Source organism: Mauremys mutica, chromosome 12 (genome assembly GCF_020497125.1).
Source record: "Mauremys mutica isolate MM-2020 ecotype Southern chromosome 12, ASM2049712v1, whole genome shotgun sequence".
Lineage (NCBI taxonomy): Eukaryota > Metazoa > Chordata > Testudines > Geoemydidae > Mauremys > Mauremys mutica.
The window spans coordinates 74320298-74344303 of NC_059083.1; the positions used below are offsets into that span (position 1 = coordinate 74320298).

At 37.9% G+C, this 24006-nt stretch overlaps 1 protein-coding gene across 1 annotated transcript in view; it reads left to right on the forward strand.

The window, feature by feature from the left end:
- Nucleotides 1–525: 525 nt before the first annotated feature.
- ATAD5 (ATPase family AAA domain containing 5) overlaps nucleotides 526–24006 on the forward strand; it is a 28447-nt gene continuing 4966 nt past the window's right edge. Inside the window, exons 1-19 of the mRNA XM_044984441.1 lie at nucleotides 526–573; nucleotides 2422–4235; nucleotides 5027–5114; nucleotides 6694–6858; nucleotides 7641–7785; nucleotides 8388–8472; nucleotides 11044–11225; nucleotides 12121–12278; nucleotides 12589–12742; nucleotides 12981–13283; nucleotides 14646–14742; nucleotides 17677–17762; nucleotides 17981–18126; nucleotides 18230–18380; nucleotides 18800–18970; nucleotides 20347–20465; nucleotides 21490–21583; nucleotides 21885–21949; nucleotides 22860–23040. Of these exons, the coding sequence (XP_044840376.1) occupies nucleotides 526–573; nucleotides 2422–4235; nucleotides 5027–5114; nucleotides 6694–6858; nucleotides 7641–7785; nucleotides 8388–8472; nucleotides 11044–11225; nucleotides 12121–12278; nucleotides 12589–12742; nucleotides 12981–13283; nucleotides 14646–14742; nucleotides 17677–17762; nucleotides 17981–18126; nucleotides 18230–18380; nucleotides 18800–18970; nucleotides 20347–20465; nucleotides 21490–21583; nucleotides 21885–21949; nucleotides 22860–23040 (4252 nt within the window). The remainder of the gene's footprint in view (nucleotides 574–2421; nucleotides 4236–5026; nucleotides 5115–6693; nucleotides 6859–7640; nucleotides 7786–8387; nucleotides 8473–11043; nucleotides 11226–12120; nucleotides 12279–12588; nucleotides 12743–12980; nucleotides 13284–14645; nucleotides 14743–17676; nucleotides 17763–17980; nucleotides 18127–18229; nucleotides 18381–18799; nucleotides 18971–20346; nucleotides 20466–21489; nucleotides 21584–21884; nucleotides 21950–22859; nucleotides 23041–24006) is intronic.

A 24006-nucleotide genomic window follows, 5' to 3' on the forward strand; every position in this document is an offset into this window, starting at 1 on the left:
CGAGGCTACTTTGCATTTGCACAAAGTTTGACCTCTATTGCCTCCCATTTCTACCTTCAATTTTTACGTCATGACGCTGTACGCGCTCCACCCCCTTTTCATCAACGTGCAGGCGGCGCGAAAACCCAACTGACAGCGACAAGCCCCTGCTTCGCCGCTAGACCTCGTGACTGCACGAAGGGAGGAGGCGTGACCAGTTGGCGCTTAGATCACGTGACCCTAGACAGGCTTGTCCCTAGGGAGCCGGAGCCGTGCCAGCATCACGTGATGCGGGAAAGTCTTGATGTGTAGGCCCGCTTTGGTCACGTGGCCCGGTTGGCCTCGCCCCCCTCTCGCGCCGGGCTCTCCGAACCTGTCCCGCGCGCGCTTTTCTGCCGGGCTGCTTCCGTCGCGCGTTAATTCCTGTCAGGCGGCTTCGGCCGGGCCGGGCGCTCTTGCCCCATGGCTCTGGGGCAGGGGTCTCCCTGGGACTGAGGGATCCTGCTTCCCCCCTGCCGCGGGGGGGGGATGATGGGGAGAGTGACCATGGCCGCGGCGGCTCCTTCTGCCCCGGGGAAGGACAGTGACGCCCCGGTGAGACACCCGCCCCACGGGACTCGGGAGCTGGGGTCCGGCTGTGGGAGGGACGTGCTTTGGGGTGGGGTTCCTGGCGCCTGCGGGGGCTCTGGCGTTGAACTGCAGGAGGTGGTGGCGGGCTCGGGTCGGGAGTCCTGGTCCTGCTGTTGTGGTGCTGTGAAGGGGGTCTTCTAAGTCAGGGGCTGTGGGGCCTCGTCCTGGGGCTTAAGCAAGGAGCTGGGGTGCAGCGAGGTGAGGGACATGTTACTGGGGGGGCTGATGGGGATAATGTGGTGGAACAGGGCAGTGATGTGATGGGGCAGGGACGGTCTTGCTGTACTGCACCTAGCGCAGCAGGCTCCTGGGCCATGACTGGGGCTCCTAGGCACTCTGGTAAGACTAATAAGTGATGGTTTGGTATTGCCTTCTAAAAAGGTTCAGGGGCTCTGATGTGGTGCTGTGGAGCAGCTTCACAATGCAGCATTGTGGGTTGCCCGTGGTATGGGATTGCACTTTACAGATGTCCTGGTTCTGTGGGGGTGTATGTTTCATGCTGATGTAGCATCAGGAGTTACTGTGGGGTGGTTGTTGTTGTTTTACTCTTTGTAAAACTTCCCTCAATACTAAATATTAATGAGCTAAGACATGAAGATTCAACATGAAAATGTTGTCCTGTTGCATCCCATCAACCCAGCATCCCAGTGGTAAATGTCAAATAACAACTGTTATCTTGAATGTATATGTCACTAATGCTACCGAAGTTATGGCTCAGTCTTTTTATTCATAATGTTTGTGGATTCCCTGAAGGCTGAAGGAGTCCACTCAATTTATCTCCTACAACAAAAACTGTAGTGTAGTGTAGCCTGTTGTTGATATTTAAGGCCTCATCTATCCACAATATTTTAGCTGTTATGAATGTGGTTGATTTTTACTGAAATAGATCATTTGTACACTTACTATAGAAACAGTTATACTGGTATAAAGATGGTTCCTTATTCTAGTATAGTTTATGCCCCTAATTTTATGATAATAATTTGTACTGGTATAAAGATCTTTATACTAGTACATCTGCATCCACTCTAAGGGGTTGTACCACTTTAATTATACTGGTTTCCAACCAGTATAGAGTAGTACAAGAACTGAGTGTAGACCATCCCTTACTATCAAATTCATAGGCAAATGCAAGAAGCATAACAATTTATTACAAAATAATGACATTCGTACCTTGAAGTTGGTTCAGTGATAGTCTGACAGATAAGTGGTACGGGTCATATATCGAAGAAAGATGTAACAGATTATTTTCTATTTCTTGAAAAAAATTAGAATGTAGTTTCTTTTCCTTGAGACATATTTTAATATTAATATTTGCATTTCAATAATGCCTTTAGGCCCTAATCAATATCAGGTTGGACTAGGTGCTGTACAAAGGTGCACTTTGGTCACTGCCCTGAAAAACGTAGTCATAGATCATTTTTCTTGAAGATAGGCTTCCTTAACTAAGGTAGTCCAGGATCTTTTCAGAGCTGTTTTAGGCCCTGATCATGCAATTAACTTCATGCAGGCAGACCTCTGTGCAAAGTCTCACTGAAGTCCTTGTGGCTGTGCAGAGGTGCAGGGGTCTACTCTGCAGAGTGAATTTCAAGGGAGCTTCCCTACCCAACTTGCTGGATAGCTTTATCTATAGTTGAAACATCTGTTGAAATACACCAGCATATGAGCTTTCCTTAGAGAGAGACTTGATTTTTTTTTTATCCTGTTAAATAGTTTGGCAATGTACTGTTCAGTGTTATCACCTTATATACCTCATTAATCTAAGTAACTGTTACTCATTGTTAAAATTAATGTTGATTTTTTTCTTTCTTGTAGCCATGCAAGAAACGAAGAGAGGAAGATCCCCCTATAAAAACAATTACAAAATATTTTTCACCATTAGCAAGAACAGTGGATAAAGTGTCACCACCAAAATCTAACAACATATTGGATTATTTTAAAAAGACTTCTACAAATGAGAAGACCGCTTTACTCATTGGAGTTGGAGAAAATAAAATAAACCAGTCTTACCAGCTGTGTGTTGATGATGGTAAAGATTGTAAATCACCTTTGAGACCTTCTTCAAAATCTTTTTCAAAGCTGAAAAGGAGAGGGAAGAGAGTTAATTTAAATAGTAAATTAAGAGATATTAAAATACCTGAGAATCAATGTGTGATAGAAATTAATAGCAATGACAGTACAGATGTGATGAAACCAAAGGAAGAGTGTTTAAATACAAGTTTTATTGATAACAGTGCTTCTGCTTTACTTGCCCAAAAACATGTAGAAGAATTAGCAGCAGACAATCAGCAAAGCAAAAACTCTTCAAACAGTGTCACCTGCAGAAAAGGTGCTAAGAAAACTGGATCGGAACTAAATGTATCAAAAAATTACATAAAATCAAGGAAAAGAAAGCACAAAGTTGATACTGATTTGTCTGAAAATTCCTCCTCTGAAAACCAGCTGAATGAAAAGGAACTAAAAGATAAAAAACAAATCACATCTTCTAAAATAATTGAAAGTAAGAGTACTGTAAGTATTTCAAGCCTTGAAGTTAATGTGGATAAGACATCACAGTTAAATGATAGTACAGTCACAGTGTCATTTGAGGACTTTTTGAAAAGTCAAGGAGAAAATAAAGTGGATCAAATTCCAGAAACCAGAATGCCAACACTAAACAATTTTATTATAGCAAGTGAAACAGACAAAAGTGGTAGCACCAGTGACCCTGAAAATGGCGAGGAGTCTCAGCAACTACCTCTTCGGACAGTAACTGTCCTTGCACAGATTCATCCCATTCCCCCAAAATCTCCCTCTCTGCTAAAGGAGCAAAAGGTTTCTAGGAAAATAGCTTCTATCTTTTTGAAGCAAAAAGGGTATGAAATAGAAAGAGAAAGCAGTCCATCTGTTTTAGAGATTGAACAGACTGAACAAATGACTCAGAAAAGAAAATCTAATGTAGTTATAGAGGAGGAAGAATTGGAGTTAGCTGTACTAGAAGCTGTAGGTCCTGAAGCTGTGAAGCCAAAATGTACTGTAGAAGAAAGACATCAATTTATGAAAGCTTTTAGACAACCAACATCTGATACGGTAAAAAGTGGAGTTAAAAAAATACCTGGAAAACTGAAGGAAGTCAGTGAAAAGCCTTCAAAACAAAATGAGGGAATGGAAGAAAGTGAAGCAGCCTCAAATACAAGACATGAAAGTGAAATACTAAAGGATTATATTGACAAATGTTCACACTGTAGTACCGAAAAAAGTAGTACTACTAAGGAGAGAACTAATATGCTTAAAAAGAAAAGAAAGAAGGTTTTGGAGACTAAAGAAACAAATGTTCCAAATAGTATTGGAAATAATGAAAATACTGGGGCTAATGCTCATATTAAGGAAAAAACCTTAGATGATATAAGAATCTTATCACATCTGAAACAGAATGAATTAAGAAGGAGCCTAAGGCAAAAGAAAATTGAAACCTTCAAAAACATTATGCCTGAAAAAGCTAGGATTAGTAATACAGTTTCTGAAAATGCACTAGGTGATAGCCCCGTACATGCTTCCACACCAAAATCAAGCAATAGATCCTTGAGGAAAAGCAACATGTATAAAGCTGAGGTGATTACAGTACCCTTTGATGCAAAGAGCCCAATAAGGTAAAAGTTTGCATTTTTAGAATATCTGGTATATTTTGCTTTGGTAAATAATTTTTATCAACTAGAATGGTTGCTTATTTATATAAATTTCAGCATTAAAGGCAGGATATAGACGGTAAGTGGATTGAGAAGCATTCCTAAATTTCCTACAAACTGGCAGGCTGGTTGAATAGCAACGTGGAAGAACTGAACTTTTGACTGGTCTTAGAACGAGTAGAGCCCTATGCTGCAGCTGGAACTTTGCAGCATCAGGTCCTTAGTCCAAGTCTGGAGATTCATTTCTTCCATAGATGAAATAATATTGTTACATTCTGGAGCATTTTTGGAGTTTTGGCATATGGGAAGATGTTGCAACTTCTGCTAATCCTTTGAAAAGCAGATCACAATAGGTGAGTAGAAAATGGTATGCAAGATTAAGTAACCTCAGATGGCTAAGAATTCCCTCCTATATTTACCCAAGTCAAAATTCTGATTTTTTTTTTCCAGGTTTTGTTTTTAAATCAGTGGAATGGGATAGGGAAGCAAAAGTTCCTATTCTAACTGTGTCTGAGAGCTTTAAGAATAAATGAACTACAGTAACTTGACACACTTGGAAATATTCTCTCTCTGACATTAATGTTAATATCATTTGGGTGTATGCCTGTGCTCAAAGGAAAAATACATTTAGCTCCTTTATTCATTAGGATTTTTGCATCTGTTGATAAGTCAGTCTTAAATTCCAATGAATCTGGGGTGTAGACTGATGCCTCCTTTTAAAAAAAATTAATTTCATGATGTTTTTCCTTGTTTAGAATGAGGTTTACTCGAATTAATGCATCTAAAAAATCTGATAAAGCTGGAGCAATGGAAAATGAAGAATTTACTCCAAGAAATATAAAGGTAGCTTAAATAATCAAGTCTGTTATGTGTTTGTTTGAAAAGTCACTTGTAGAACATTAAAGTAAATAAGTGTAGCACCTAAATCTTGAATTATTACAGAACTTAAGCTAAAATTTAAAAAATAAAACATATTTGGAAGATTAGTGTAATCAGATGCAATGTCTGTCTGCAGGAAGATGGGTCCAGTGGCATTAGCTTTGCCAAGATACATCTGAATGAAATGGGTACTGTGAACAGCAGTAAAACTGTCAAAAATCATGTCAGGTTCCTGCTGTAGCTTGGGAAAAGCATAAGTAGCAACTGAGGCATGCACTGGAATTCTTAAGTAGAGGAAAAAGACCCAAATACTGAAGGCTGTGGGGAGGAGGGAAAGATAGAGTTGTCTGTCAGGAAGAGATATCAACATCATTGAGGAGGCTGTGCAGGGATATCAAGAGCCAGAAAGCTCCTTCTCTAGCTGCTCTGAGGAAGGGAGTGAAGCTTCAATTATAAGGCATCTTCTGACCAGAGGCTGATACAAAATACAGAGTCTCTGATCAGGGCCCAGGGATAGCCTCCTTGCAAAACTCAGCATCTTGTTCTAAATAGGCAAGGTTGGGCTTTTTGTCACCACCAGGCCTCCCAGTTTCATTCATCCCTACTTCTGGCTCATAGGTTTACGCCTCCAGCATGGGTGGGCTGAATTTGGTTTCAGGTGGACAGATAACCAGTATACAGTTGTGGTGATGATGCAGTACCTGATGATGTGAAGCTGCTTTCTACAACATACCTGAGAAATCTTTATCAGAATGATATCGTAGTACAGTTATATGGCAGAAACAAGCCACCTTAGACTTGGCACTACCTGGCATTCTAGTTGGCATTTTCAGCAGCAGGAGCAAAGATTATTCAGAGACTCAAGTGCCTCCAGAACTGGGTTGATCATATCGGGTGCAGTACAAGAAAGCTTAAATTATTATTGCCTGTGCTCTACTTGTTTGTTTCATGGATAAATTACAAAATTTCTTTGTATGGCTGTCAGGTGTCTTTCATGGGCAGTATATTATTTTTAATTCATTGTTTATATCTTGTCTGCTCCATAGTGTCTGCTGCTGCTCCACACTTAATTTTTTTTTTTTTTTTTTTAAATCTTTAATGGCAATCCCTTCCCTTCTGCTCTGATAACTTGTGCGGTGTCTTTGTAAAAGTGGTATCCAGTGATAGCAATAGACTTGTAAGAGTTATGGTCCTCATGATGATCACAGTTTAGCCAATATTCTCTATTTTGGGGAACACCCTATGGGGCCTGCCCCATAAAAAGCCCAACCTTGTCATACAGAAGATCAAATTAGATTATCACAATGGTCCCTTCTGGCCTGCAAATCTGAGTCTCCTGATAATGTGCTTGTGTAAGATGGCACCAAATAAGATTTCCCTTAAGGAAAAAAAGTGATTCCCACAATCATTTTATTTCCTTGTAAATTGTATGCCACATGAGCTTTAAGAATGATGTAACTTATGTAGACTGATTTTTATTTAAATGTAGAATATATGGCTATAAATGGTCAGGCGTTTTTGTTATTTTGTACTTCGTTGATAGATGAGCTGTACTTCTAAAAATATATCCAAAGCTAAACAATTGATTGAAAAAGCAAAGGCCATACAACATAATAGATCAAAGGCTAATGAAGATACCCCAACACCTGTAAGACGCTCGTCTCGACAGCAAGCTCTTGCTGAAAAGAAAAAATTCCAAGAAAATGAAGTAAGTTTGCAAATTTTGAGTAGTATAGAATCCAGATTGCTTTTAAAGTTTAGATAGTCTCATTTAAGTAATAATTTAGTTTTAATTTCTTACCCTATGTACATATTTCCTCTATGGGATCATGTGAAGTGAATGGTGATGATGTGGTAGCATAGTTTTGGTTTTACACTATTAACTGGTATGAGCTGGGTCTGAAGATTAAGGGATCATTCCTGCAGCCATATGGGCTGTGGAATCAGACTCTAACAGGACATAGCTTACTATAGTGTTCTGATTGACATTTTTTACTTAAAGTAAAAACCTCAGTTTTCTTAACAGGAAACTGGTCATTTACCCAGAAGATGCAGGATCTTGGTTTCTTAAATATCCTTAGTAGTTACAACCAAAAGGGATGGGGCAGGCCAGAAATATATGACCTATATGCATAACTGTTCCTAAACAGAATGACATCTCATGGGCAGTTTTTGGAAAAAAAAGTTCTAAAGTCACACCACTTTCACAATGTTCCTTTTTTCCTTTTTGTAGGAAAAAAGCTCACTCGTGTACTTGCTGCCTGAGTTGATTTTTTTTCCTGTAACTTACTCTTTATACCCCTTTGTAGGAAACACAAGTAGAACTATTACATAGAGCAATTTTCGAGCTTTGCAACAGTGTCTAATTTATCAGCTCCAGCAATACCTATCATTAATTGGTAATGTTCACAATTGGAAACAGTAAAAGGAACAATTTGGGGATGAAGTTGTATTTCATTTTTTATCAATTTCTTTTTGTTTCCTGTCCAGGATTCAGTAATAATTTTAGACTCAAGCCCAAGTAGTACCACTGCTTCTACACCGAATGTGGAGAAAAAGCAAAAGAAACTTCGAAGTTTAAATGATGTATTAGGGAAAAAATCTAGAAATGTGAAGGTTACTAAGAGCTCACACGGTAATTGGATTTAAATAAACACATTTAATCTTTATTTCAATGTATAAAGTGCCAATCTTGAACACCAAGACCTACTTTGACTTCTGATTTGTGTGCTACACTAATACATAATTAACAACAAAGAAACTATGTGTATATGTCCTCTTGACAGTGTCCTTTAAATAGAGTAGAACAATTTTGGAAATCTCTAATTTAAAGAAACTAAAATAATTTCTGGTACTCCACCATTCCTCTTTGTCGTCCTGCTAATTTATGTGGTTTTTATCATTATGCTTTTATATGCTCGTACTGAAGGAGAAGCTGACTATGCACAAATTACTGTCTGACTTGCAAGGTAAAAGTGAAACTAGAGAAAAATATTTAACAGTGCCAAGTAAAATATTTTTAGACAGAGTTTTTAAGTTGACAGTGTCTCACGAGCGAGAAAGTTAAAGGGAATTAAGTTACAGAATAAGTCTTTCATGAAGAAAAGTGTCTAAGATTTTAGGAATATTGCTATACATAACACAAATATCTAATATGGAGATGAAATTAGGGTGAAAACATAACTGTAGCAATTATTTGGATGTTAGTACTAATCCAGATCTGCTTTATTTTTAAAGGAAAAGTAAGAGTTCCGCCTTCATTCCTGGGCAAAAAAGCTCAAAACATTGCAGATGAACCAATCCTAATTTTTGATGAAAGCAGGTCAGTCCAGTACAAATTGTGTATGATTTATGAGAAATGTATTGAATTCTTTCATGGTCATATTGAAATACCCAGGTTTCTTTGTAAGCCTATCATGTTACATAATATTTAAAGTACACATCAAAGTGTAGTAAAAATGTTTTGGGTTTCAATATCAATTGGTATGTTACATATTAAAATGTTACAGGCTGATTTTTGTACTGTTGTTGTTGGGTCCTTTTTATGTTGCTCAAAATCTAAACCTGCATTTAGTTAATAATGACTGTAATATGAAACATCTTAGAATCATAGAATTGGAAGGGACCTCAAGAGGTCATCTAGCCCAGTTCCCTGCACTCAAGGCAGGACTAAGTATTATCTAGACCATCCCTGACAGGTATTTGTCTAACCTGCTCTTAAAAATCCCCAATGATGGAGATTCTACCACTTCCCTAGGCAGTTTATTTCAGTGCTTAACCACCCTGATAGTTAGGAAGTTTTTCTTAGTGTCCAACTTAAACTACCATTGCTTCAATTTAAGCCCATTGCTTCTTGTCCTATCCTCAGAGGTTAAGAAGAACAATTTTTCTCCCTCCTCCTTGTAACAACCTTTTATGTACTTGAAAACTGTTATCATGTCCCCCCTGTCTTCTCTTCTCCAGTATAAACAAACCCAATTTTTTCAATCTTCTGTCATAGGTCATGTTTTCTAGACCTTTAATCATTTTTGTTGCTCTTCTCTGAACTTTCTCTAATTTGTCCACATCTTTCCTGAAATGTGGCATCCAGAACTGGACACAATACTCCAGTTGAGGCCTAATCAGCGCATAGTAGAGTGGAAGAATTGCGTCTTGTGTCTTGCTTACAATACTCCTGCTAATACATCCCAGAATGATGTTTGCTTTTTTTGCAACAATGTTACACTGTTGACTCATATTTAGCTTGTGATGCACTATGATCCCCAGATCCCTTTCCATAGTACTCCTTCCTAGGCAGTCATTTCCCATTTTGTATGTGTGCAACTGATTGTTCCTTCCTGAGTGGAGTACTTTGCATTTGTCCTCATTGAATTTCATCCTGTTTACTTCAGACAATTTCTCCAATTTGTTCAGATCACTTTGAATTTTAATCCTAACTTCCAAAGCACTTGCACCCCCTCCCAGCTTGGTATCGTCTGCAAACTTTATAAGTGTACTGTCTATGCCATTATCTAAGTCATTGATGAAGATATTGAACATAACTGGACCCAGAACTGATCCTTGCGGGACCCTACTCGTTATGCCCTTCCAGCATGTCTGTGAACCACTGATAATTACTCTCTGGGAACAATTTTCCAACCAGTTATGCATCCACCTTATAGTAGCTCCATCTAGGTTGTATTTCCCTGGTTTGTTTATGAGAAAGACATGCGAGACAGTATCAAAAGCCTTACTAAAGTCAAGATATACCACATCTACCATATCTTCTTAAAATATGCCTTAGAACTGTGGGAACCGGGAAGATTAGTGTATATTCCATTTTCAGGTTTGTTACTCTTAGTAAACCTTAGTGTTTAGCAGAGATTGTAATATGTAAATTATCTGTGGCACTGTTCAGGGCAACTGTACCTATATTTGCCCTTAGTGGTCCAGCAATGGCACCCACTCTGAGGGTTTCAGCTCCCTTGTCCACTTCCTCTCTCAGGCATACATGTCTTCTCCAATCTCCTATCTGACAGGGGTGTCTCCAGGCTGAACAGTTTCCTGCCTTCAGTGTATTATTCCCAGAAAAAGACAGTGTGTTCAAGCAGGTTTCTTTTTGCCTTCTTTTCAGAGAGTAATAACAGTGTAATTGCCCACCGTTATAAGTTACCACACAGTTCTTACTAAGCAAGCATATTTTATTCTTAAGGTAAAAGCACGGTGGAGAAAATTTATTAAAAACAATAAAGAAACTAAATGCATGTTAATAAGCTTACCAGAGTTCAACCCCTCATAAAAACAAAGGCTCTGGCAGAAGTAGTCCTTCAAATCCCACCTAGGATTTTTTGTGTTTCATGTTCATCACAGCCTCTACCCAGAACAAGCACCCAGTCTTATGGGGCCTCAGTAGGCCGAAGTCTTTCCAGTCCTTCCCTAAGGATGGGGGCCCACCATGGACCAGAGGTCCTGTCCTTTAGCTGGATCAGAACAAAAGCCCTGAGTCAGTTGATCGCCAAGTTATTTATCCCTATGTACTTTCTTTGTTTGTTGGTCTCTAGAGAATCCACTTTGAACCTTTTGAAGAGACCATGGATAGGCAATCAGACAGACAATGGGTCCCCTCCTCAGGGCGAAACTTCAAAGGTGTGATAATCAGAATAATTATGTTAGCATATCCCCCTTCTCCTAGAGAAGTTGTGTGCAATTTCACGATAACATATAAACAATTTCATTTTTAATACAATGGGTACCATAGGTATTAAACTTAATTCAGGATTGCATATCTGACACAGTTTGGAATGAGTCAAATTGCTGGTAGGGATAAGTAAACTTTATCCATATTAAACACTGTTGTGAACTCTGCATGCTTGGTAGCTTGATTGCTTTTCATTGTCACTTATTTTATTTAAAGCCAAGATACATCTGAAAATTCTCAAGACGATGAGCAGTTCAAAGCAAAACGTGAATTTTTGATGAGTGGTTTGCCAGAGTCTCTAAAAAGGCACATTGCAAAGAAAGCAGCGGTATTAGAAGCATACTCTGTGGCAAGTTGCTGTTTTCAGAGAGTTGTCCATGTACAGCAGAAGGACGATAGTAAGTTTTTCTTTGTCTGTGAGCCTGTGTAAATTCAAGTAGATCTCTAGGAGATCTATGTTGAAAATTAAAGGTTCAGGGACCAAGCTTTTTAGTATAACTATGATGGAATAATTGGCAGCTCCTACTTTTGCTTTGTGTTGCAGTAACAAAACTAAATAAGTTTATTGGCATTAAAAATAGTCTTGTCAAATACAGATTTTAAAACAGAGCTCAGATACTTTAGTAATATGGAACATATACATTCATAAGTAGACAAATAGCATGTTTAAAAGATATAATGCATAATAAAATAGGACTTGAAAAAACTACTTAGAGAGTAAAAATCTTGCTTTTGGCCAGGTGGGACATGGAAGAAGCTGATTCTTTTCTGAAAGGAAACGGTATAAGAAAAACCAGAGCAGCCCAGGTGCTGCTACTTCTCTAACACTGAAAGAAGCTTGGAGCAAAAGGGATCCCTGAGCTACTTGCTCTTTCCTTAAGAGATGAGGGATTGTGCTGCTCTGCTTTCTTTTTAAGAGAGTGAGAGAGAGGAATGAAAGTAGTTGGGGCAGTGGCTGTTGTCTCTCGAAGAGAAAGGAGTATGACTGAATTTCTCCTTGAGGGGATCGGACTGAGGAAGTGACAGCCTTGCAAAGAACTAAAGGAGCCCAGAATGTATTAATAGGGGTGGGAAGAGCACAGGATCACTAGGTGGGAGGAGGAAGTATATGGGAGGGTATGCAGAATTGTTTAGCTGGTGGGAGCATGAAGTTGATAAGGGTGTGAAGATGTTGCAATGTAAATTAAATAGGCTTGGCTTTGAGGGTATAGCAGTTACTTCTCACTTGGTCTAGGAGGCTGAGTTCATGAATTAAGTACTTTTTTTCTTAACCATGTTTTAATTCTTACATAGGTTGTGCGGTGTGGAGGTTGACATCACCGTCCTGTCCTCTTCTAACCAAGCTAAGAGAACTAAACACTGAACTAACTGATGTCACAAAACTCACTATTTCACTTGGTGAATTCTCAGTGTTAAATTCAAAACCTAGTGGCAACAATTCTTTAATTATGGTTAGTATTTTTAGTCTTTTATTGCTATAATAACTAAGTCAATCAAAATGGCTTACATTTTCAGGGCTTTTGATCTTTTACAAAATCCTGTGGCGTTAATTAAGGCATTTGTCTGTGATTAATTTATTTAACTCAAAGGTGGTTAATGTAGCTTGCGCCTTCCTGTTATAGCATGTCAAAGGGTATGTAGTCATTGTGCTTAACAAACTAGTTAAACAATTCTGCTTTAATAGTGAAATTTTTCATGTAGGTTTATTTGGTCAGTGCTTTTGGGTATTTTGAATGGCTTTTTATTTTATATTTATTGCAGTTGTCTGGACAGAGACCAGTTTTTCCCAAAGTACTAAGGAAGTATTTGTTGGAAGAGATCAGATCTTCTAACTCACAGTTTCCTGTGAGAAAAGTTTTTTACCAGTTTCTGAAAAAGCAAACTGAACATGTACTTTTCAAAAATAAAAAACAAGGTTAGTAATGTATATAACTAAAACGACTGATGACACAGAAACAAGTAAATTTCAGGACAATGTAAATGTTTTAAAAAGTATATAAAATACAAACATCATCTGAATAAAACTACAGTAATCTTATTTTGGGTCATTGTGATTAAAGTATTTCTAAAATTTTAGGAAACCGTGAGAAATGTACTGTCAGTATATTTGAAGTTTTGAAACGATGTAATGCATTTTATTCTTTTTTGATTAGTATGCATGAAAGAACATGAAACTACAAATTCTGAACTAGATCAAATCCATTCTGAAAATCAGAAAGAAACTAAGAAGAAAAGAAAAAGACCCGAAGACCACAAATCAAAACCAAGAAAACAATTTGATAATGCAGAGACTGAATTAAAATCCAAAACTCCCAAGAGCATAGTTACCCAAGTATCCTGCATAAAGCAAGCAGACACAGAAAAAGTAACACACAGAGAAACAAATAAACCCCAGGAATCTGATGTTAAAACAATAGAAGACCGTGAACTTGGATCAAAATTAAACCCTGCCTCTGGTAACTTTTTACATTTGCTACTTAAATTCTTAGAAAATGCTCTCATACTATTAAGTGAATGGACCTAGATGGGGCTCATGGAATCCCCACAGTGTGCTGCAGAGCACAGTTCCAAATGGTCTTTGGCAGATCCACAGAGGAGGAATGGAGCGATTTTAAATCAAGCCAGTATAAATCATTATTTAAATTACTTGCTTTTTAAATATTGACATCAGTCAAGTTGAGACTTTGTAAAACTATAACTTGAAAATTTGTACTATTGCAACATTAGATAAAAATTTGTTATGCATGAAATTATAAATGCTGTTTTATTGGGTTTTTTTGTAAATGTCATTAGTGGTGTAGGGTATTTTAATTGAATTTTACAAAATGGCTATAGTTTTGTAACCAGAAACCAAACTACTGAAAATTAAGGCCATCATCCTGCAAATAGGTTTGTGATTTTACTCACCTGAATAGTGCCATTAACTTAATTGCAAACCCCTGATGGAGGAGCTTTCTTGACACGTGGAAGTTCAGTAAATCAGAAGGTACTGTTGGTTGCAAATGTAGCAGAAGCTATTTGCTTGTCAATTTTGTATTAATTTGTGCTGTTCTCACAGCAAGGATATTAGTGAGGTCCTAGATTTGTCTTTTTCATTGTAAATCATTTTAAATGTGAAACTTTTTTTGTAGAAAAAATCTTTCAGTAAAATCTGAAATTCTATTGACAACTAGGAAACTAGTCAAAGAAGCAAAATATCCACTGTAGAAATTTAAGCCTATATGAAATGGGAAGAAAGTAAAGAACTAGTAACATGCAAATAAATAGCTGATTTTAATTAAAAATTTTCTGTTACTAATTTTTTAAAAAATAACTATTTTCATCCTGCTTAACCCCATCTGTGTGTGTGTGTGTATATATATACACACACACACGTTATTAGGCCCAATAAAGGGGTAGCTGGGTGAAATTTAATGGTCTGTGATATGGATGTCCCTTCTGGTCTTAAACTCTATGAATCTATGCATTGAGACTGTCATGAACTTGGATGTTTGTGTGTGCATGATCCTCCAACAGTGTGAATTCTGTTCTTCCTTTTTCTTTGCCTTTACCCCCAACTTTCATGTAATCCCCTGCACACAGCCCACTTACTCAGGCTGTGCACAGCAACCAGCGTCTGGCTCTAAGCACTTGTTGAGAAGTGTCTTGGCACTTTTTTGCTTGTGTGAGTTGGTCCATTTTCCCCATCTTATTCTCTTAATTCCAGTGTTCCTCCAAAAAGCCTGCTATAAAATAATCATAAAATTGAACTCAACTTGCTTAGTTTTTCTAGATGCAGAAATGTTTAAAATGGACAATATCTATTTTCTGTGCTATAGGTGGTGAAAAGGAAGATGTGCTCTGGACAGAAAAATATCAACCTCAGGACTCCAGTGAACTTATAGGGAACTCAACAGAAATAAAAAAGTTACACAGGTCAGATATGAGAAAATGTATCCTATTGTAAACATATCATTGATTTTAATGAGGATTTTTGAGACTGTCCCACAAGTCATTCTCATAAGCAAGCCAGGGAACTGTGGCCTATACTAAATTACTCTAAGGTGGATGCAATTCTGGTTTAAAGACCATTCTCAGAATAGTTATCAATAGTTCACTGTCAGACTGGGAGGATGTCCCACAAGGGTCTGTCCTGGGTCCAGTACAATTCAATAGTTTTATTAATGGTTTGGATAACAGAGTGGAAAGTATGCTTATGAAATTTGCAGATGACATCAAGGTTGGACAAATTGCAAGCACTTTGGAGTACGTAATTTGAATTCAAAATGGAGTTTACAAATTGGAGAATTGGTCTGGAATCAACATGATGAAATTCAATAAAGACAAGCAAAGTACTACACTTAAGGTGAAAAAGTCAAATGCACACCTACAAATTGGAGAATAACTAGATAGGCAGTAACACTGCTGAAAAGGATCTGGGGGGGTTAGTAGATCACAAATTGAATGAGTCCAGGTCTACACTACAGACCTATGTTGGTATAACTACGTCACTCAGGTGCGAAAAATCCACATGCCTGAGCGATGTAGTTATATCAACCTAATCCCCTTGTATAGACAGCACTATGTCGATGGGAGAGCTTTTCCTGTTGACATGGCTACTGCTTCTCAGGGAGGTGAATTAACTATGCCAACAGAAGAAGCTCTCCTGTTGGCGTAGTAGTGTCTTCACTAAAGCTGCGCAGCTGCACTGATGTTAACACTGTACATGAAAACAAACCCTGAGTCAACAATAATGATGCAGTTGCAAGAAAGGCTAATATTCTTTTGTATATTAACAGGAGTGTTGTATGTAAGACATGGCAGGTGATTGTCCTTCTCTACTGAACATTGGTGAGGACTCAGCTACAGTACTGTGTCCAGTTTCGGGCACCATTTAAGAAAGATGTGGACAGTTTAGAGCAGTGGTGGACAACCTGCGGGCTGCACCGCTTCCCGCAGCTCCCATTGTCTGGGAACGGCAAACTGTGGCCACTGGGAGCTGCGGGCAGCCGTGCCTGTGGACAGTCAATGTAAAAAAACTTTCTCGCAGCCCGCCAGTGGATTACCCTGACGGGCTGCAGGTTGCCCACCACTGATTTAGAGGGAGTCCAGAGGAGAGCAATAAAAATGATAAAAGGTTTAGAAAATCTGGCCCATAAGGAAGGTTAAAAAAACTGGGCATGTTTAGTCTTGAGAAAAGATGACTGAGGGGGGGATCTTATAACAGTCAAATATGTTAAGGGCTGTTATAAAGAGTATGAGGATCAATTGTTCTCCATGTCCACTGAACATAGGACAAGAAGTAATTGGCGTAATCTGCAACAAAGGAGATTTTAGGTTAAATATTAGAAAAAAATTTCTAACTATAAGGATAGTCAAGCACTGGAATAGGTTTCCAATGGAGGTTGTAGAATCCACATTGTTGGAGATTTTTTAAAACAAGTTAGACAAACACCTGTGAGGGATGGTCTAGTTATACATGGTCCTGCTTCAGTGCAGGGGGGCTAGATGACCTCCTGAGGCCCCTTCCAGCCTTACATTTCTATGATTCTGTTGTCTTAACAAAATAATTCTGAACATCACAATACTTGCGGTCTTTTTTAAGGTCTGCAATGTTTGGTATTGTGTTGCAATAAGATTTTTGCAATACTGTGGAAGCAAGTTTAATGCCAATTGATATAAAATGATCTGCTATCCCTAAGTTATTTTATGGTAGCATTTTGGAGTCTCAGTCAGGATTGGGGCCTTCTGGCATTAAAGCACAACAGACACTGAATTTTTACATTGGATTCTGGGATGGAGTGAAATGTTTCCAATATTCAGGCTTGCTAGTATTTCAGTAAACTTAATTTTGTCGACTGATAGCAGTGGGGACTGAAATCTTTTATTTATACACAATGGGCGTAACATGTGCAATAGGAGCCAGAGCTCTCCCATGTTTTTTTACACATATGCCTCAACTTGATAATATATTATAAAATAGAGATTATTTTCAGGATGGAGGATGATTTAGTCCTCATGATCATCCAATCCTTTTTGCTCATCGTTTGAGACTGCCTAGATGGGTGCTAGTTATTGTGGTGGCTCTTCCAATAGGGGCACCTAATTTTTTGGTTGCATCTATCAATGCTGTTTGCCAGCACTTGTCCCCTAATGATGAAACTGCCACCACAATTCATGCCTCAGAGACCATCAAATAGTTGTTTTATGGTAATGATTTTTGTCACAACCATTTGTGCTATATTAGAACTTTTCATTTATGATGCAAATGAAAGGCTCTGTATTTTAAACAAATGGTAACTAATTGCAGCCCAGGTTGGGTGGTGACTAAAAGATGTTATCTGACAAGTGTTTTGGGGACCTGTAATAAACCTAATTGATCTTCATCATACTCCTAGATAAGTGTCCCTGACTCAACACCACTATGACTAACAGCAATCTTTGTGAAGAGAACGTACCTTTAAAATGCATGTTTAATATTTAGACCATCCTCTGTAATCATGGCAGTTTGTCAGTTTTTAGTAATAGCATCAATTGTGCCTTAACAGTAAAATGCAATGTTTCTGGGGAAATGAATTCAGATTGTGAACTCAACAAAACCCTAACAAAGACATGCATTGAGTGTTTTACTAAAAAACATTTACTTTAGAATAATAAACTACTAATCGATCTGTTTGATCAGTCTCACTATTTTCTGTGGTTTATTTCAAATATATCTTTGAAAAAAATGAATGTAATTGTTTCTACACTTGGCTTGGATAAATGGAGAGTGAAGAAGGAATCCTTGAAGAGTTTTGAACTATTCCATCTGAACTTGGGTCATTTTACTGAGTAATATTTAATATCTCTTTTCTGGGTTTTTTTCTGTAGTTGGCTGAAAGAATGGAAAAAAAGAGCTGATTGGGAGGAAAAAAGAAATCAGAAGAGTGAAAAAGATGACAGAGAGAGTCAGCAAGGTGCTGCAATTTTTCCACATTTTGCAAAATATTGACTTTAAAAGACATACGATCTTTGTTTGAAAAATATTTTATTTTTATTTTTATTTTTTTTTGAAATATGAAAAGTATTCTATGTTCACATTGTCTTATTTCCCTCGGATGTGAAATGGCTAGAATTGATAATGGTTAAAATGATGATTATTAAATTGTTTCCTTTGGTTGAAATAATTGTGTAGATTCTATGGACAGCATGGATTTTAAAGATGACAAATCTGAGAGTGAGGAAGAGAATACTCTGTGCAATACTGTGCTGATTACTGGCCCATCAGGGGTGGGAAAGACTGCTGCAGTATATGCTTGTGCTCAGGAGCTTGGTTTTAAGGTTTGTTGTTAATCTGCTTTTCTAATTTGTACGTAGAAGTATAAAAATAACTTTTTTTAAATAAAGGGCATCTGAATTCCCTTTTCATAAATTATTCTTGCAGATATTTGAAGTTAATGCCTCTTGCCAGCGAAGTGGTAGACAGATCCTATCTCAGCTAAAGGAGGCTACTCAGTCTCATCAAGTGGACAAACAAGGTGTAAATGCACATAAACCTTGCTTCTTTAACAGTTGTAGCAGCACCAAGTCCCCGAGTAAGTGTGTCATTTATCTTACCTTTTCCTCTGAGAGGCCATCAGAAGGAAGCTAAAAGACATTCATATTAAAGTGGTAAACTCAGTTTTGTCAGACTCTGAATGCTTTTGCTTCATTGGTTCAGGCAAAAAAAACCCAACCCCAACTCTATTTACTGAATTACATTGTTTTTACAGTGACTTTTAATTTGATTATCCCCAATAATTATTTCTGCATTGTAGAATAAGTGCTGCAGCACTTGTATGGGATGTTAACCATAGGTGAATTAACAGAAACAAAGAGAAAAGTAACTATGCGAACTGCTGCTTACATTAGACTATTTTGTACTACATGGAAAACAGCTGAACCTCAACCCTGTTGTCAGTTTACCTGAGAAGTATTTGAGAAGTTGAAGGCTAATGTAAACCTTGTCTTTCAGAAAAAATAAATTCTCCCAGGAAAGCTATTTCACCAAGAAAACCTCCACTTTCACCCAAAGGAACAGGATTAAAACGAAGCTTACCCCCTAAAACATTAGCAAATTATTTCAAAATATCTTCTAAACCTGAGAGTAATGAAGAAATAGTAAAATCTCAAACAAAAAACAAAGGTAGGTATTACTGTTTATAATGGGGTTATTCTGTTTGGGGTTGGAAAAATTATGTTAGATTTTAAGAGATGCTATAGTTCAAAAGGAATTTGGAGGAAGTTGTCTGGCCTGGGTTGTACAGGAGGTCAGATGAGAGGACCACAATGGTCCCTTTTTTCCTTGGAATCGATGAATCATACTGTGCAAACAACTTCAGAGACAATGTAATGCAAGAGAGCATGATAAGCAAATGCATATCTATACCTTAAACCAGTGGTAGGCAACCTGCGCCCTGCACCGTGTCTCGGAGCTCCCATTGGTCGGGAACAGTGAACCGCAGCCACTGGGAGCTGCGGGTGGCCATGCCTGCAGATGGTCAAAGTAACAAACTGTTTCGCAACCCGCCAGCAGTTTACCCTGATGGGCCACGTGCAGCCCGCGGCCCGCAGGTTGCCCACCAGTGTTTTAAACTGTTTGTAGGTATTCTAACATCCCAACTATAGTGTAGCATGTATAGAAATGGATAACATGAAATACTGAGGAATAATAATCACCTATGACACAGACTAGACAAAGCACTAGAAAATACATTATTTGTATTATAGTAGTTCCTAGAGACCCCATCCAAAATTGGGGCCCCTTTCTTTAGGTGCTGTATGAACACATAATAGGAAAGGGTCCTTTTCCTGGAAAGGCCTAGTTACTGCAAACACTTAGGGCACGGCTACACTAGAGAGTTTACATGGCACAGCTGCACTGCTGTAAGCGCTCTAATGTAGCTGCTCTAAATTGAGGGGGAGAGCTCTCCTGTCAGCTTAATTATTCTAGCCCCCACGAGCGGCAGAAGCTATGTTGGCAGGAGAAGCTCTCCCGCCAACATAGCACTGTCCACACTGGCGCTTATGTCGGTGTAACTTATGATACTCAGGGGGATGATTTATATATGTGCTTTACAAAGTGAGTAGCCTCATTGACTTCAATAAGACTATTCATTTGTGGAAAGTTAAGCAAGTGTTTGTCTTTGCAGGACCGGGCCTATGTACTCTGATAAAGAATAGGAGAAAGAAAGCATTACAGCAACCAACAATCCTGCATGGACTAGATATCCTAATGAGTTTCTCCTATCTAATTTTTATTTTTAAGAGTTAATGCACCTTGAGCAGTCAGCATTTCCCAAATAGTCAGTAATCCCCAGGAACCTATGCAGATCATTGTCCTCTAGAGACATCAGAAAAGAAAATAGGTGTGTTTGAATATTTATGTTGATGCCGTTTTTTGTTTTTTTTTTCACTTCATACATACAGGGCACTAATGCATTGTACAGTTGCCTATTAAACAGCTTGAATCATCTTTTAACTTTACATTAATCTTATGGCTCATTCTCTGTCTATATGCAGCAAATACTCAGAATTCATCTAAAGAAAAAGTGGATATTCAAACTAAGTCAACAAACAAGGAAGTGGGAGGAGAGGAAGCCAACAAAAAAAATGCAACATCTCTTATACTCTTTGAAGAGGTAAAACTTAAAATATGTCACTGATGTGAAAAATTAATATTTCAGTCATATTTATTTAAGGATTATTATCCACCTTTAAACTAATTCAGCTAGAGGTCATTTCACCCATATAGGTATTTCTGAACCAGACTTGCAAAAATTATCCCAGGTGAAAAATTTACTAATTTTGTACCATGATGATTAAGAGTGAAGAAACCTATTTATATATTTATCCACCCATCAGAAAGTTACTCAGAGTATGCAAATTGACAAATAAAATTTTGCAAGGCTGTTCTAAACTAAATTTCTTTAATTCTGTCAAACCTATTAGATTCTTATTTAGAATTGCATAAATACCATGTGTGAAGTTTGTTTTTTAAATTATCCAAGTACACCTCTACCCCGATATAATGCTGTCCTCAGGAGCCAAAAAATCCTACCGTGTTTATAGGTGAAACTGCGTTATATCAAACTTGCTTTGATCCGCTGGAGCATGCAGCCCTGCCCCCCCGGAGCGTTGCTTTACCGTGTTATAGCTGAATTCGTGTTAAATCAGGTCACGTTATATCGGGGTAGAGGTGTACCAAATAATGTTTAAAGCATTTCTAAGCAGGCATTAAAAGAGTTTTTTCTTTTCTTTTTTTCATACTTTAACATACATAGCTGAATGGCTTTTATGACACTTCCTCCACACCTTTCCCTCTCCCCCAAATAAAAATAAAAATTTGTTTTGGTTTAGAATAAGCGTGGGAAACTATAGCTCAAAATGTAATTTGGAGAAAGTTAGTGCTATTTTGCCCTTAATAACATCACTGCTACAATGCTATAAAATATTGCATAACTTGAACATATAAGACTTTGTCCTAAAAGCTTTAGGTACAAACTAGTGGGTTTTATTTGTAGCAGCTATATTTCCTTAGCTTCACTGTGTGTAGGTGAAAATTATATTAATGGTAAAAGCTGGACACTGTTAAAATAAACTACATGACTTCCCATAACTATGAAACTATTACTAAACATTTTACACTTTTTGTACTTTCTATAGGTTGATATAATATTTGATGAAGATGCTGGGTTTCTAAGTGCAATAAAGACATTCATGGCCACTGCAAAGAGGCCTGTAATTCTTACTACAAATGGTGAGTAATACTTATTTCAGTAATGGGACTCTGCAGATGTAAGGGTGCACCTGGATAAATCTGATTACAGTATCAGGGTCAGATAGATTTGGATGGAAACATTAATGCAAAGTTAATGTATCTGGTGTTCTCTATTGAAAGAGCAGCTGTGTTTTTATATTTACGAAGGATTATTTTACAAATGGTATATTTGAATATTAAGGTGAAGACACTGCTGTTTTCTTGATGGCTGCTTTAAGAAATAAGGAAAAATTGTTCTGAAGTTACAAAATTAAACCTTGTGAAATTTTCTTTTGTGTAGATCCAACTTTTAGTTTAATGTTTGATGGTTACTTTGAAGAAATCAACTTTAAAACACCCTCATTGGTAAGTCTTTCTCTTTTGGAATACAGATAATGTTAATATATTTTTAGTTTGGGTTTAATTAGCATAACTGAACCTCAAATTTGAGTTTGTAACTTTTAACTTGTAGGTTTAACAAGTTATATGTAATCCATTATATTACCACAGAAAATGGATTACTTTTCACTTCTGTACAAGGATTTATTTTCAGACTAAAGTAAAACAATTTCATACAAGATACAGAATATTTTATATCTGTAGAAGTTCCATTTCAAAGACTTCATTTTGCCAAAATTAGTGTCAGTCACTGAAAGAACCCTATTGCAGGGTATTTATATAAAAGAAACAGCCCAATATGATGATGATGATATATACTGGCAAATAGTTTTAATTAAGTCCAAATATATATTAAAAAAACTATTTTTTTAAAAACTTCAGTAAAAAAATTAAAATCAGACTTGAATCTAATTTTTGAAAATAAAATTTTGTTCTTTTCCCTTCACTTTCCAATCTTTGGATTTTAAATCTGCTAGACCGCCTGCTGATAAGAGTTAAAGGAAAGAAAATCATCTGGGGCAAATGTTGCTCTGTAAATACTACTGATCGTGGGGGCCCTCCATGGTAATGAAAGAGGCCACCATTAGGTGTTGAGGGAACCCATGCAGAAGAATTTACACTCCCATTTGCTGTGAAGTCCAGTATGGTGATGCCTCCTTCTGTATACACACAGTAGGAATTAGAGTTGGGTTTGGGGAATCACCATTCTGTCTACCAGCAATTTTAGTCCTCTTCGCTAGAGAGAACACTAGATAGGAGGGAATTTCTTGGCACGTTACAGTATACAAAAGTAATTTGCTTCAGTGTGACTAGCCATGGTCTGAATGGATAATTGTGTTTGTCTTTCAACGAGTTTTTCTCATATGTTTTATTTTAGGGAAACGTGGCTAGCTATCTACAAGTGCTCTGTTTGGCTGAGAATCTACGAACGGATTTAAAAGACTTTGCCACTTTGTTAACCACAAATAACTGTGACATCAGACAAAGTGTTCTTTATCTACAATTTTGGGTTAGGAGCGGAGGTGGATGCTTGAAAGAAAAAAGTTTAGCACTTCATGGTAAATTGATGTAATTTTAAAGAACAGCCATAATATAACAAATTAAGATTCATTCTAAGATGAAGAATCTTTCACTTTTTATTAAACAGTTCTTAAAATACCATTGAATATATGACAGTTTTCTGACAGAAGTCTAGACAGTCAACAATTTTACTTTAGGCTTTTTTCTCACAGTATATTTACAATAATTAAGGGACTGGAAGTTTTGACGTCTGCATTTATTGCACCTGTTTATTGCCTTTCACCATTGTGTCTGAGATTAAGGCTTTTCATGGTTATTACCCATTCTTCTTATGAGCTACAAGAGTGGGCAGAGTAGAGAGCCAGCCTAGTTCCCTCTCAGCATAGGGAGTTAGGCACCCATGATTATAGGCACCTTCAACTGCAGTTAGATCAACACAGGAGTGCTGCTTGTGCTCTTGGAGATTAAACTGGAGGAGGAGGGAAGGGAAAAAAAGGAGAGGGGATCAGGGCGGGGGCTGGGAAGGTATGCATAAGATAACAAGACTGGGAGAAAGGAGAAAAGGCAAAACCTGGCCCCAAAAGGAAGTGAGGATTTTCAGTGGATGAGGAAGAGTCTGGGTATATCTACAGTGCAATTTAAAAAATCCATGACTAGCCCATGCCAGCAGGCTTGGGCTAAGGGGCTAGTTAATTGAAGTGTAGATGTTTTTGGGCTTGGGCTGCACCCTGGGCTCTAGGATTCTGAAAGATCGGAGGGTCCCAGCCTGAATGTATACATGGCAATTAAACAGCCCCTTAGCCTGTGCCCGGCAGCTCAAGTCAGCTGGCTCAGGCCAGCCTTTGAGTGTCTAATCACAGTGTAGAGATACCCTAAAGGGGGACAGAAGGAGCAAGAGGCAGAGATTGAGTTGATTGCTTACAATGGAGAGGTAGCAAAGGAGGAAGAAGGGGAAGGGGGAGATTTGGAAGAATGAACAAACATGGGTAAGGGGACATTGGTAA